A 13,263-nucleotide genomic window follows, 5' to 3' on the forward strand; every position below is an offset into this window, starting at 1 on the left:
CTACATATTAGGGTTCACTGAGAGACAGATGGAACAGGGAACCCACTACATATTAGGGTTAGCTGAGAGACAGATGGAACAGGGAACCCACTACATATTAGGTGTAATGTTATTTACTGCGTGCACAGGCTTAGGTTACCTATATTTTGTATTTGGGGTGCTAGAGTGGACTCTAGTGGTTGAGGGAGGCACTCACACCTGTTGCGCATGTGCGAACGGAGTGGAATAAGCGTCAGGAGTCAGTCTCCGAGTGTGATTGTCTGATCTGGATGTCTTTTGTTTAATTACCTGCTAAGCTGCTGCTAACTGCTGTTCTCTTTACTGCTGTTGACGGGTTTGGCTTATTACAAATGCTATACAAAGTTTAGTTTAGATTTAGTTCATGTGTGTTATGTTGTGAATGTGTGTGTGCTAATAAATTAACAAAACGAGTATTTGAGTTGCCTCGGTGGTATTGCTGAACTAGCATGCTGTGTGTAGCTAGTTAAGCCGAGTAGTTCACATTGTCCCAGACAGATGATAGCCTCGACGGAGGGCTAAATTATTAGATTATTGATTGAGTCTAGTGATTTCCGTACAGTAATTAAACAATGACCAGCCCGTGTGAAGAGAGCGCACGGCAGGACAGTGTTTTTGCATCATCTCGCCGCCATTAGCCTCGTGTCGGAGAGCGAGGGCTGCGGTCGAGACAAAGGACGTTGCCACCAGCCCCACGGAGGAGCGAGGCCAGGTCGTGGTTTACCAACAACCCACGAGGAGTGCGGGGAGTTGGAACGTAACAGCGACGGTGGGACGGAGGGAAGCGCTGCTGCACGTTAACGGAGCAACGGCAGCCCAGTCGAACCGGAACGGACTAGTGGACTGGACTCGGGAGCAAACGGAGCTGCTAACGTGTCAAACAAACCCCAGTCAACTGGCTGATCGACGGCGCTCAGGAGCAGCAACAAAGCATTCATCAACAATAAAGTCATGGTTGTTGTGCTTGTGGCTGTTTAGGCGATCGGCATAGGATAAGCCGATTGCTGTTTGTTTCTTTGCCAAAGCTAACTTTGCTATGCTAGAAACTATCCTGCATTGACATTGCTACCTTGATGAAGCTAACTCTGCTATGCTACGAGCTATCCTATGCATTGACATTGCTACCTTGCTGAAGCTAACGCATGCTAAGCTACATTGTTATGGAGATACCTTTGCTATGAAGATAACCTACTAAAGCCCCTGCTAAAGTGCATTTTTCTACCGTGAAAGTCGTCGTTGCATTGACTTTTATTAGTGAATACCATGCCAAGTTGCACAGCTCATTGACTTTTCTAACTTGCCTAGTTGGTACTGCTTGTTGCTAGAGCTACTGCTAGATTCTACTCATTCTAGTGTAGCTGCTAAAGGCTAGTACATGTAAACAAGTCCGCGAACCGGATACGCAAGCCGGAAACGGACCCGCAAACCGGAAGCAGCCGAACGGGAACCCGGATACAACTATAAGAAAACGGGAGTACGTGTGCCGTCCAAATCGGTCCGTCGTGCAACTACTACCAATTGACTTTAGTTCCTACCAACGTTTTCATCTTTTTTGTTCCTACTAAAAGCCTCATCATGTTGATGGATGTAATGGGGGACCTTAAAGACAGCAGAGCACAGGCAGAGGCAGTGTTTAACAAGAGGGCTGATGCTGTTTCACATATGATGAAGAGACTGAGTGTGAACGAATTGAAAGCTGAACATTACGCACTTAAGCATGATTATGAAGAATTCATGCATGCCAGTTTCAAATGCTGTGCTGCAATGGAGGACCATCCTGTTTTAGCTCAGGACATTGGGGAGGAGAGGGCGAGGTTGGATGATAGAACCTCAAAGTTTTTTGACATTGACTTTAAAATCAAGGAAATTTTGTGGGACAAGCATGTTTCCAACCAATTCTATTCCCATGGAGACAATGTCAGGCACTTTGTTGAACAGCTCGAGCAGCAGTGCGCCCAGGGAGGAGGGATCTCATCGGAGGAGTACGCATCGTTGCAGGATCAAATGGAGTGCAAGATAACATGTCTGGAGGAGTATGGACAAACTTGGGCCCCTTTGGTTCATGATGACAATGTTGTTGACATGGAGAAATACTGCATGGAGTACAAGGAGAGGAAAGACGTGGTTTTACGAGCGTTGGGGAAGAAGATCGACGTCAACCACTCTGGTCAGTGGGAGAGCAATGTGAGTGTTGGGGACAGCTATGAGTCGTGTGGCGAGGATGAGAATCGGGTTCTCGCTACTGTAGTCCGGGAGCCAGACGGGGCAGGATTAGTCCAGGAGCCAGACGGCTCAAGATCATCTAGTCCCCGAGGCAAGCAGGCTGATTTAGCCATGGGAGCAAGTGGAGGCGGACTAGCTACGGGGACAACGCAGAGCGATCCAGACCCGCCATCTCAAGCACTGAAGCGAGAGCCGTCTCTGCCGCCAGGGCTAGACACTAGCACCCTGCTGCATCGGCCGCTTCCAGACCTGCCACCCCAAGCGCTGAAGCGAGAGCCGTTTCCGGGGCCAGACACTAGTACCCCGCAGCATCGGACGCTTCCTCCGTCGCTTGGCTACGGCGACCAACGTTCTCAGCAGCAGCGAGGAGCGTCTACTTCATCTCCAGGCTACGCTGACTCACATCCACCGCAGCAGAGAGGAGCGTTTGCCACATCGCAAGGTTACGGTGACCTTCGTGTTCAGCAGCAGCATGGAGCGCTCGCTTCAAGACAAGACTTTCGTGTTCAGCAGCAGCATGGAGTGCTTGCTTCAAGACAAGACTACGGTGACCTTCGTGTTCAGCAGCAGCATGGAGCGCTCGCTTCGAGACAAGACTACGGTGACCTTCGTGTTCAGCAGCAGCATGGAGCGCTCGCTTCATCACAAGGCGACGGTGACCGTCGTTCTCAGCAGCAGCATGGAGCGCCCACTTCATCACAAGGCTACAGTGGGGCGCGTTCGAAGCTGCCATCAAGAGCGTATGTTGAGCAACTGGACAGTAACCCTCATGGGTCGAATGATGCGTTTGTTGCGCCACCAAGGGATGGCGGAGCGAGGCAGTCAACGCCTGCGCCCATGAACGTTTCAAGTGCTTCTGCCCGTTCGATGGGGGCAGTAGCGCCAAGGTTAGCGCTTGCGCCGCTGAGCTTGCCCAAGTTCAGTGGGGACAGAAGGAGCTACTACCGCTGGAAGGATAACTGGAATAACCTGCAGTCCTTGGCTGAGCCATCGGGCTCTCGTGAGTTACGGTTGTTTCACCTGCTGGACAGTATTACCGATGCAGTAAAAAACGAGCTCAGACTGTTTTATTGTCGTGATGCAGACGATGTTTTCCGTGCTCTGGAGGATCGGTATGGAGACGTTTCGCATATCGCTGATGACATCATTATGGAGTTACAAGAATTGCCAGTGGTGCGCAGCAACCAGCCAAGGGAGGCATTACAACTGATCCAGACCGTGGAGAGGGCGTTGTGTGACCTCTCAGACTTGCGTTGTGAAGATGCGATTAACAACCAGTTGGTGGTCCGAGCACTCGAGGGGAAGTTACCGCCCAGCATGCAGGAGCGGTGGCTCCTATTTCGGTGTGACGCAATGAACAATGTCACCACACGAAATCGGTTTGATAAACTGTTGCAATTTCTGCGTGATCAGAAGACCGTTCTGACACAACAGGAGCAGTTGCAGGCCATGAGACCGGCCTCCACCAGGGCGGGTGAGCCGCAGGGCCGCAGCAAGCCGGTTGATAAAGCAGGGGACAGAGGGCAAGAGAGGCGTGCGTTCACTAAAGCAACAGTGAACGAGACCAGGAGCAACTCTTCTCAGGTTCTTTGCGACATGTGCGGAAAGGCCGGCCATACTGGGCTATATCGCTGCAAGTCGTTTCGAGATGCCAGTGCGGCGGATAAGAGGGCCCAGGCAAAAAAGGCAAAAGCTTGCTTTAAATGTCTGGATATCCATGACGGGCTGTGCAAGAGAGACTTTTTGTGTCGTAAGGACGATTGCAAGAGGGGCAATACTCCTGTGGACCACCACTACATGTTGTGCCTAAAGCCACGAGCAGATAGGAGCTCTGCACCTAAAGACACTGCAAAGGGGAACACTGCAAAAGTCTGGGCCAAGGGGGATCAAGGGAAAGAACCTCGGGGACCGACAACGCAGCAGGAGGCCATCTTTGCGAGGTTGGGCCTTACACCAGAGCAAATGGCCGGAGTTCGTGAGGCGGTGACGAACAAGGTGTCTACTACAGTATGTGCGGAAACAGGACTCGTGGACAGTAGTGGACTAAAAGAGCACCCAGTACTCATGATGATGGTTGATGTCACGACCAAGAGAGGGGACTGGCTGGGTGCTTTAATTGATTTAGCATCCGACACCAATTATGTCACTCACCAGGCAGCAGAGGAGCTGGGGCTATTGGGTGAGCCCGTCACGCTGATCGTGCGTGGTGTGGGTGGAATGGAGTCAAAGGTTGACACAATGAGATACGTTGTGAGCCTGAAAGTGGAGATGAAGAAGGGATCATTGCAGGCTCACGAGATGATCTGCTATGGGCTTGACGAAATCGCCAGAATAGACTATACAGTGGACTCTGAGCGCCTGGAGAAGTTCTTTCCAGCTGTAGTCAAGCCGGGGGAACTGAGACGGCCGCAGGAAGTGCAGCTGCTAATCAGTGCCCGGGAAGGCCGTCTCGTGCCTCAACGGATGAAGAGGTGCGGTGATCTGGTCTTGTGGGACGGTCCTTTGGGGAAGGTCGTTAGCGGCGTTCACCCTGAACTGTCCGAAGGTGTGGAGGTGACAGCACGCCAGGCATCGACACATTTCGCCTGGTCTATGCGGGCGGAGGCTGTGAGAGTCGAGGCCCGGAGCAGAGTCAACCGCCCGGAGCAGAGCTGTGTGGAAGTTAAGACTTCTGCTGCAAGCAACGCTGAGGTCATCAAGTGGCTGCAATGGGACAGTATCGGCGCAGCCTGTGATCCTGTGTGCGGTGGCTGTCGTTGCGGGAGGTGCGCTCCTGGAGGGAAGGAGATGTCCCTGGCGGACGAGAAGGAGCTCGAGATCATCAGAGGAGGACTGACCTTCAGAAAAAGCGACGCTCACAGCGACAAGTCCCACTGGGATGCGAAGTATCCGTGGAAGGAGGACCCTACTACTCTACCCAACAACCGAAGAGCTGTGGAGGCGGCGTTCCTACGGTCGGAGAAGCGTCTTGAGAGGGATCCCGCATGGAAGGTCACGTACACAAGGCAGGTGCACGACATGCTCGACAGGGGGGCCGCAGTTAAGCTCTCAAAGACTGTGATGGACAATTGGAACGGAGCTGTGTGGTGGGTTAACCATCTTGCTGCACCCAATCCACACTCTGTTACCACGCCAGTCCGGCTTGTTTGGGACAGTAGTCAGGAGTTCAAAGGCGTCAGTCTGAACAGTATCCTTTTGAAGGGCCCTGACGTTCTAAATCCCATCCGAGCAGTGCTGCTGCGGTTCCGGGAAGGAGAGCACGCTGCCATCGGCGACGTGTCGAAGATGTATAATTCGGTGTGGCTGGAGGAGCAGGAGGTGCACGTACATCGTTTCCTGTGGAGAGACACCCCTGCTAGTGACATCGAAGACTACGCTGTGGTGCGGGTCAACATGGGAGACAGGCCGGCGGGCTGCATTGCTCAAGTGGCCATGTGCGAGACTGCCCGTCTACCCCAATTCATCGACATGGTGGACGAGAAAGCCGTCATTGTCGATCATTCGTATGTCGATGACATTCTGTATTCCCACAACGACCCCCAGAGACTAACAGAGATTTTAGCGGGGGTGGAGGCCATTCTCGCTACTGGGGGTTTTCACCTCAAGCCCTGGGTGCGGTCTGGCCAAAGTGGGAGGGAAGGCATTGCACCAACAGTTCCAGGGACTATCTTGTTGCCAAACCAGCTACGGGAAGAAGACAACAAGGCCCTGGGGGTAGGCTACAATGTGGGCAAGGATAGCCTCTTCCTGATGGTGGCCATTAACTTCTCTACCCGAAAGAAGAAGATGCGCACGGAGACAAACCTCACTGCGGAGGAGGTTGAAGACCAGACACCGAGCCCCCTCACCCGCCGTGAGTTGTTGAGCCAGGTTGCTAGTCTGTATGATCCCATTGGGTTGGCGACGCCCCTAAAGCAGAAGGGTGTCATCCTGGTCAGGAGGGCCTTTCAAGAGGCTGGAACTTTAACCCGGGATACATGGGACAAGCCGCTGTCTAGCGAACTGCGCAGGAGGGCAATCGAGCTCTTTATGGAGTACTCTCAGCTGAGTTCAATCGCTTTCCCCAGGTGTGTTACCCCACCCGGCTGGGTGGGTAGACCTTGGGGGGTCACCTTTTCCGATGGAAGCTCTGACTCCTATGGGGCGGTACTATATCTACGCTGGGAGACTTCGAGTGGAGTGGAAACACGGCTGGTGGAGTCAAAGGCGAAATTGACTCCTCTGGACCAGAAGGGAGACGCTGTCAAGGCGGAGATCTGCGGGGCCGTCTTTGCCTCCCGACTGAAGGGTTACGTGCAGAAGCACGGCCGTTTGGAGGTGGAAAGATGGTTTCATTTCATCGACAGCCAGACGGTGTTGGGGGCTATCCAAAGGGAAAGTTATGGATTCCAGACTTTCTTTGCTAACCGTGTGGGCGAAATTCAGAAGGCCGGGCCTGTGACAGACTGGTGGTGGGTCCCTGGCACAGAGAACATTGCTGATCTGGTCACGAGAGGAGCTTCTCCTGAACAGCTGGATGGAGATTCTCTGTGGCAGAGAGGGCCCAGGTTCCTGTCCCTGCCAGTGGAGAGTTGGCCCATAAAGTCAGCGGCGGAGGTGGCCTCCGAGTCCAGAGAGAGCGTCAGTGCACTGCAGAGGAAGGCGTTCACTGCTGTCGTGACTAGAGCCCAGGCATTGAAGTTGGCTGCACCGTCTTCACCGGTTGGTGCCATGGGGTTGTCACCAGGGACAACTACAGGGTCTTCTTCGGTGGATTCCAGTGTCTGTGTGGAAAGACTTTGGGGGGCACTCCTTGTGAGTCAGATGGACCTGACGAGATGCAGTACCTTATCTAAGCTCTGTGGCACGGTGGGGTACGTCCGCAGAGCAGTACAGATCTGGTTGCTTCAAAGGATCGGCAAGCGTGAGCAGTGGGAGGCGAGGCTCACAGTCCAGGAGCGTAAGATGGCGTATCAAGACTTATGCCTTGCTGCCCAAACTGGCATGTCCTTCCCCACAACTACTCTGAACCGGCTCGTTGTGTGTAAGGACGAGGAGACAGGACTCTTGCTGTGCCATGGCCGTGTTCAATCAGTAGGCGAGGAGAGCCAGGGTGTCCCGTTGATACCTTATGGCGCACAGATCAGCACACTTTTGGGTGAAGAGGCACATCGTGTCAACCACGAGGGTGTTGCTGGCACGCTTTTGCGGATGAGGAGAAAAGCCTGGGTGGTGCAGGGGCCACGAGTTGCTCGCAGGGTGATCGACTCATGTCTGCACTGCCGGAAGAGGGCCGCCAAGCTGTCTACACAGGTGATGGGCGCGCTACCTACGGTGCGTACGGGTCCGGCGGCTCCCTTTCAGTACACCACACTGGATTTGTTTGGACCTTATATGGTCAGGGACGTGGTGAAGCGACGCACCAAGAAGAAGGTCTGGGGCATCGTCTTTAGCTGCATGGCTTCACGGGCTGTACATGCTGATCTGGTGGGAGACCTGTCGACAGAAGGCTTTCTCCTAACCTATCAGCGTTTCACTGCCTTGAGGGGACACCCGGAAAAGTTATGGTCTGACCAGGGGACGAATTTTGTGGGGGCCAAACCGGCGTTGGCTGACCTCTACAGTTTCCTGGCCGTCATAGACCAGGGAGTCGTCCAACGAAAGGCGGCAGTGGCTGGGACTGACTGGGCCTGGGAGTTCAGCCCAGCAGACTCGCCACATCGCAATGGGGCGGCGGAGGCAGCTGTCCGCGTCCTGAAGACATCTTTGAGCAGTGTTGGAGAGAACGAGGAGCTGTCTGCATTGGAGTTGCAGACTGTACTATACCTCGCAGCCAATCTAACAAATGAAAGACCAATCGGTGGCCGGGCTCAAGTCCAGGAGGAGTCTGTGGACATTATTACACCGAACTCGTTGCTGTTGGGGCGAGCAGGGCCCAGGGGAGACACTCTGGGCTTTGAGTTTCCCTCATACCCATTCAGCCGTCTTCGGGCGGTCCGGATTGAGGTGGACAAATTCTGGAGACGGTGGAGCCAACTGGCAGGCCCTCATCTTTTCGTTCGGCAGAAGTGGCATTCTCCGGCCCGGAATGTCACCGTCGGTGACGTTGTGTGGGTCGCAGACCAAAACGCCCTCCGGGGGCGATTCAGACTGGGTCGTGTGGTGGAAGCGCATCCTGACTGCAAAGGCGTCGTCCGAGACGTCAAGGTGCAGACCTGCCACAGTCTCCCCATCAGTTGGTCTCAGGTGAAGAAGGACATGGGGTCATGTTCATCTACCATCCTCCATAGGGACGTGAGGAGGCTGGTAGTACTGATACCGGTGGAGGATCAACCATAGTTTAAGTCCCCACCGAGGGTGCCCAAAAGACTTTAGCTGCTAAAAACTTTCAGCTGCTCTCTTTTTTACTTTTTTACCCAAACGGACTTTTGAGTTGTCTTTGTTTGAGTGCTTACTAAGAGTTTGTTTAAAATGTTGTGACTAAAAGTGATGCTTATGTGTGTAATAAAGTGGGATGGTGTGTCTAAGTGGGAGGTTGTGTAGCCTACTTGGATCGCGTGATCCGTAGCCTAAGTGGGAGGTGTAATGTTATTTACTGCGTGCACAGGCTTAGGTTACCTATATTTTGTATTTGGGGTGCTAGAGTGGACTCTAGTGGTTGAGGGAGGCACTCACACCTGTTGCGCATGTGCGAACGGAGTGGAATAAGCGTCAGGAGTCAGTCTCCGAGTGTGATTGTCTGATCTGGATGTCTTTTGTTTAATTACCTGCTAAGCTGCTGCTAACTGCTGTTCTCTTTACTGCTGTTGACGGGTTTGGCTTATTACAAATGCTATACAAAGTTTAGTTTAGATTTAGTTCATGTGTGTTATGTTGTGAATGTGTGTGTGCTAATAAATTAACAAAACGAGTATTTGAGTTGCCTCGGTGGTATTGCTGAACTAGCATGCTGTGTGTAGCTAGTTAAGCCGAGTAGTTCACATTGTCCCAGACAGATGATAGCCTCGACGGAGGGCTAAATTATTAGATTATTGATTGAGTCTAGTGATTTCCGTACATTAGGGTTAGCTGAGAGACAGATGGAACAGGGAACCCACTACATATTAGGGTTAGCTGAGAGACAGATGGAACAGGGAACCCACTACATATTAGGGTTCACTGAGAGACAGATGGAACAGGGAACCCACTACATATTAGGGATAGCTGAGAGACAGATGAGGCAGGGAACCCACTACATATTATATACATCGTAATGAATTGCGCTGCAGATTACATTTTGTTTTGGATTTATTTTAACGTGTATTTTCAGGCAGTTTTACCACTTCTTACACCCTCAATACTATTTTTGATTGATTGAAATATTTATTAACAGTTTGCAGAATTACAGTACATTTCAAGCACAAACTCAATACAAAGACTGTTAACTGTGAGTGGACGACCCAATTAAGCATTACACTTGTTTACAACAGGGTCCACCTTGTTCAATTCATCAAAAGATTTAGAGACGTACAAATAGACACTTCTATATAGTCAAAGAACAGAACAGGAATTCATCAAAGAGGTAAAAAGGGAAAATAAACATATACAGTGAGGGGGAAAAAAGGGGGGGGGGATTCAGATTTTTACGGGGGCCAGTTTCGAATTGCAGCCGTCCGTAGGTGCCCTTTGAGAGCGGTTTTGAAGGAGTCAAGGGATTCACATTAATGACTGTTGGTAGGGCGTTCCACATTTTGGTGGCATAGGAGCGAAAATAATTTAGTCCCTTGTTTGTGCCGAATCTGGGTTGTACAAGGTTCGTTGCACTCCCTCTGGTGTTGTGGGTGTGGACTTCGTTATAATACTTGTATACATAGTAATATACATAAGCCATGACTGAACCTTATGTTGCATTTAATTTAAAAATAGGACAGTTATGATCTGGCGCTTTACCTCTGGCAGTCGAGGTGGGCTCAGATACACTGGCATTCCTGAGGAGCAGCGACTGTGTGTTCTTTGTGACCTGGGAGTTGTAGTCCTTTGTGACCTGGGAGTTGTAGTTCTTTGTGACCTGGGAGTTGTAGAGGATGAGTTTCATTGTGTTTTCTACTGTCCACTAATATACCATGATTTAAGTAACTCTTTATTTGAAGAAAACAAATCAGGATAAGAACAAAGATCTGTTTTGGATGTCTGAGTGTTTGATGTTAAATTGGTTGTTCAGTAAAATGAAGTTTTTTGTTTTAGGAAAAGTCATAGAGAAGGCATGGCAGTTACTGTATGGTGTATCACTGTGTTTATGGTGTATCACTGTGTTTATGGTGTATCACTGTGTTTATGGTGTATCACTGTGTTTATGGTGTATCACTGTGTTTATGGTGTATCACTGTGTTTATGGTGTATCACTGTGTTTATGGTGTATCACTGTGTTTATGGTGTATCACTGTGTTTATGGTGTGTTTATGGTGTATCACTGTGTTTATGGTGTATCACTGTGTTTATGGTGTATCACTGTGTTTATGGTGTATCACTGTGTTTATGGTGTATCACTGTGTTTATGGTGTATCACTGTGTTTATGGCGTATCACTGTGTTTATGGTGTATCACTGTGTTTATGGTGTATCACTGTGTTTATGGTGTATCACTGTGTTTATGGTGTATCACTGTGTTTATGGTGTATCACTGTGTTTATGGTGTATCACTGTGTTTATGGTGTGTTTATGGTGTATCACTGTGTTTATGGTGTGTTTATGGTGTATCACTGTGTTTATGGTGTGTTTATGGTGTATCACTGTGTTTATGGTGTGTTTATGGTGTATCACTGTGTTTATGGTGTATCACTGTGTTTATGGTGTATCACTGTGTTTATGGTGTATCACTGTGTTTATGGTGTATCACTGTGTTTATGGTGTATCACTGTTTATGGTGTATCACTGTGTTTATGGTGTATCACTGTGTTTATGGTGTATCACTGTGTTTATGGCGTATCACTGTGTTTATGGTGTATCACTGTGTTTATGGTGTATCACTGTGTTTATGGTGTATCACTGTGTTTATGGTGTATCACTGTGTTTATGGTGTATCACTGTTTATGGTGTATCACTGTGTTTATGGTGTATCACTGTGTTTATGGTGTATCACTGTGTTTATGGTGTATCACTGTGTTTATGGCGTATCACTGTGTTTATGGTGTATCACTGTGTTTATGGTGTATCACTGTGTTTATGGTGTATCACTGTTTATGGTGTATCACTGTGTTTATGGTGTGTTTATGGTGTATCACTGTGTTTATGGTGTATCACTGTGTTTATGGTGTATCACTGTGTTTATGGCGTATCACTGTGTTTATGGCGTATCACTGTGTTTATGGCGTATCACTGTGTTTATGGCGTATCACTGTGTTTATGGCGTATCACTGTGTTTATGGTGTATCACTGTGTTTATGGTGTATCACTGTGTTTATGGTGTATCACTGTGTTTATGGTGTATCACTGTGTTTATGGTGTATCACTGTGTTTATGGCGTATCACTGTGTTTATGGTGTATCACTGTGTTTATGGTGTATCACTGTGTTTATGGTGTATCACTGTGTTTATGGTGTATCACTGTGTTTATGGTGTATCACTGTGTTTATGGTGTATCACTGTGTTTATGGTGTATCACTGTGTTTATGGCGTATCACTGTGTTTATGGCGTATCACTGTGTTTATGGCGTATCACTGTGTTTATGGTGTATCACTGTGTTTATGGCGTATCACTGTGTTTATGGCGTATCACTGTGTTTATGGCGTATCACTGTGTTTATGGTGTATCACTGTGTTTATGGTGTATCACTGTGTTTATGGTGTATCACTGTGTTTATGGCGTATCACTGTGTTTATGGCGTATCACTGTGTTTATGGCGTATCACTGTGTTTATGGTGTATCACTGTGTTTATGGTGTATCACTGTGTTTATGGTGTATCACTGTGTTTATGGTGTATCACTGTGTTTATGGCGTATCACTGTGTTTATGGCGTATCACTGTGTTTATGGCGTATCACTGTGTTTATGGTGTATCACTGTGTTTATGGTGTATCACTGTGTTTATGGCGTATCACTGTGTTTATGGTGTATCACTGTGTTTATGGTGTATCACTGTGTTTATGGTGTATCACTGTGTTTATGGCGTATCACTGTGTTTATGGTGTATCACTGTGTTTATGGTGTATCACTGTGTTTATGGTGTATCACTGTGTATGTAACATTCTGTGAGCCCGGTGGGCTGGGCATCTTATGATGTAGGACACTTTAACCCATTTTGAGCGGGAACCCCTTTTGGTGTTTAAAGCATTATGTTATGCTTTAGCTATTGAAAAATAGCAGACCTACAAGCTCATAGCGCGCCACCGAGTGGCGCGCTATGAGCTTGTAGGTTTGCTATTTTTGAAAAGTCGTGAAAATGCGGCACAAATCTTTGAATATAATTATATTCTTTCAGAATACTTTTTTTTTTTTTCTCGACGTCAGGCCTAATGAAAACTCTATCTGTGTATTCTGTCCAGAACCGACAGCTACACCTCCATGGTGGACCCAGACAGAGAGGAGACGTTTGTGTTCCTGGACCATGTGGAGGACGATGACCATCTGCCTGGACCCAACACAACCAGCCCCCCTACCATCCCTACCTCCAGCAGCACCATGAGGGATGGACCCAACACAACCACCACCACCTCCCTGATGCATGGCCTACCAGGACAGGTGGGGAAGACGTCAAATCATCTTCTATTTGTATAGCACGGTGGTTTCCAACCAGTGGACCACCGGCTGGTGCGCCACCTTGGAAGTAGCTAGAAGTAGCTAATCTACAGGCCAATCTACAGGCTCACAATGTGAATATGTAAATATTCAAAATAGTTATTCCTTATAATATTTATCCCACAATTTTGTAAACCCATTTTTCACCCCTGTGTCAATAAGCCTATCTCACAGAATTTCCCCGCCCCCCTAAATACGCCCCCTTTCGGGGTTAGTGGTGATAGCGTGACGTCACTCCATAGACGCTACATGTTAACACAGGTAATTTAA

At 49.1% G+C, this 13,263-nt stretch overlaps 1 protein-coding gene across 1 annotated transcript in view; it reads left to right on the plus strand.

Moving 5' to 3' along the window:
* Positions 1–13,263, plus strand: part of noa1 (nitric oxide associated 1) — a gene marked incomplete at its 3' end in the record, with an annotated part of 64,846 nt that overhangs the window by 1,899 nt on the left and 49,684 nt on the right. The window contains exon 2 of the mRNA XM_079532388.1: positions 12,741–12,936. Coding sequence (XP_079388514.1) covers positions 12,741–12,936 — 196 coding nt within the window. The remainder of the gene's footprint in view (positions 1–12,740; positions 12,937–13,263) is intronic.

This window comes from Electrona antarctica, assembly GCF_951216825.1.
Source record: "Electrona antarctica genome assembly, contig: scaffold_299, whole genome shotgun sequence".
Taxonomy (NCBI): domain Eukaryota; kingdom Metazoa; phylum Chordata; class Actinopteri; order Myctophiformes; family Myctophidae; genus Electrona; species Electrona antarctica.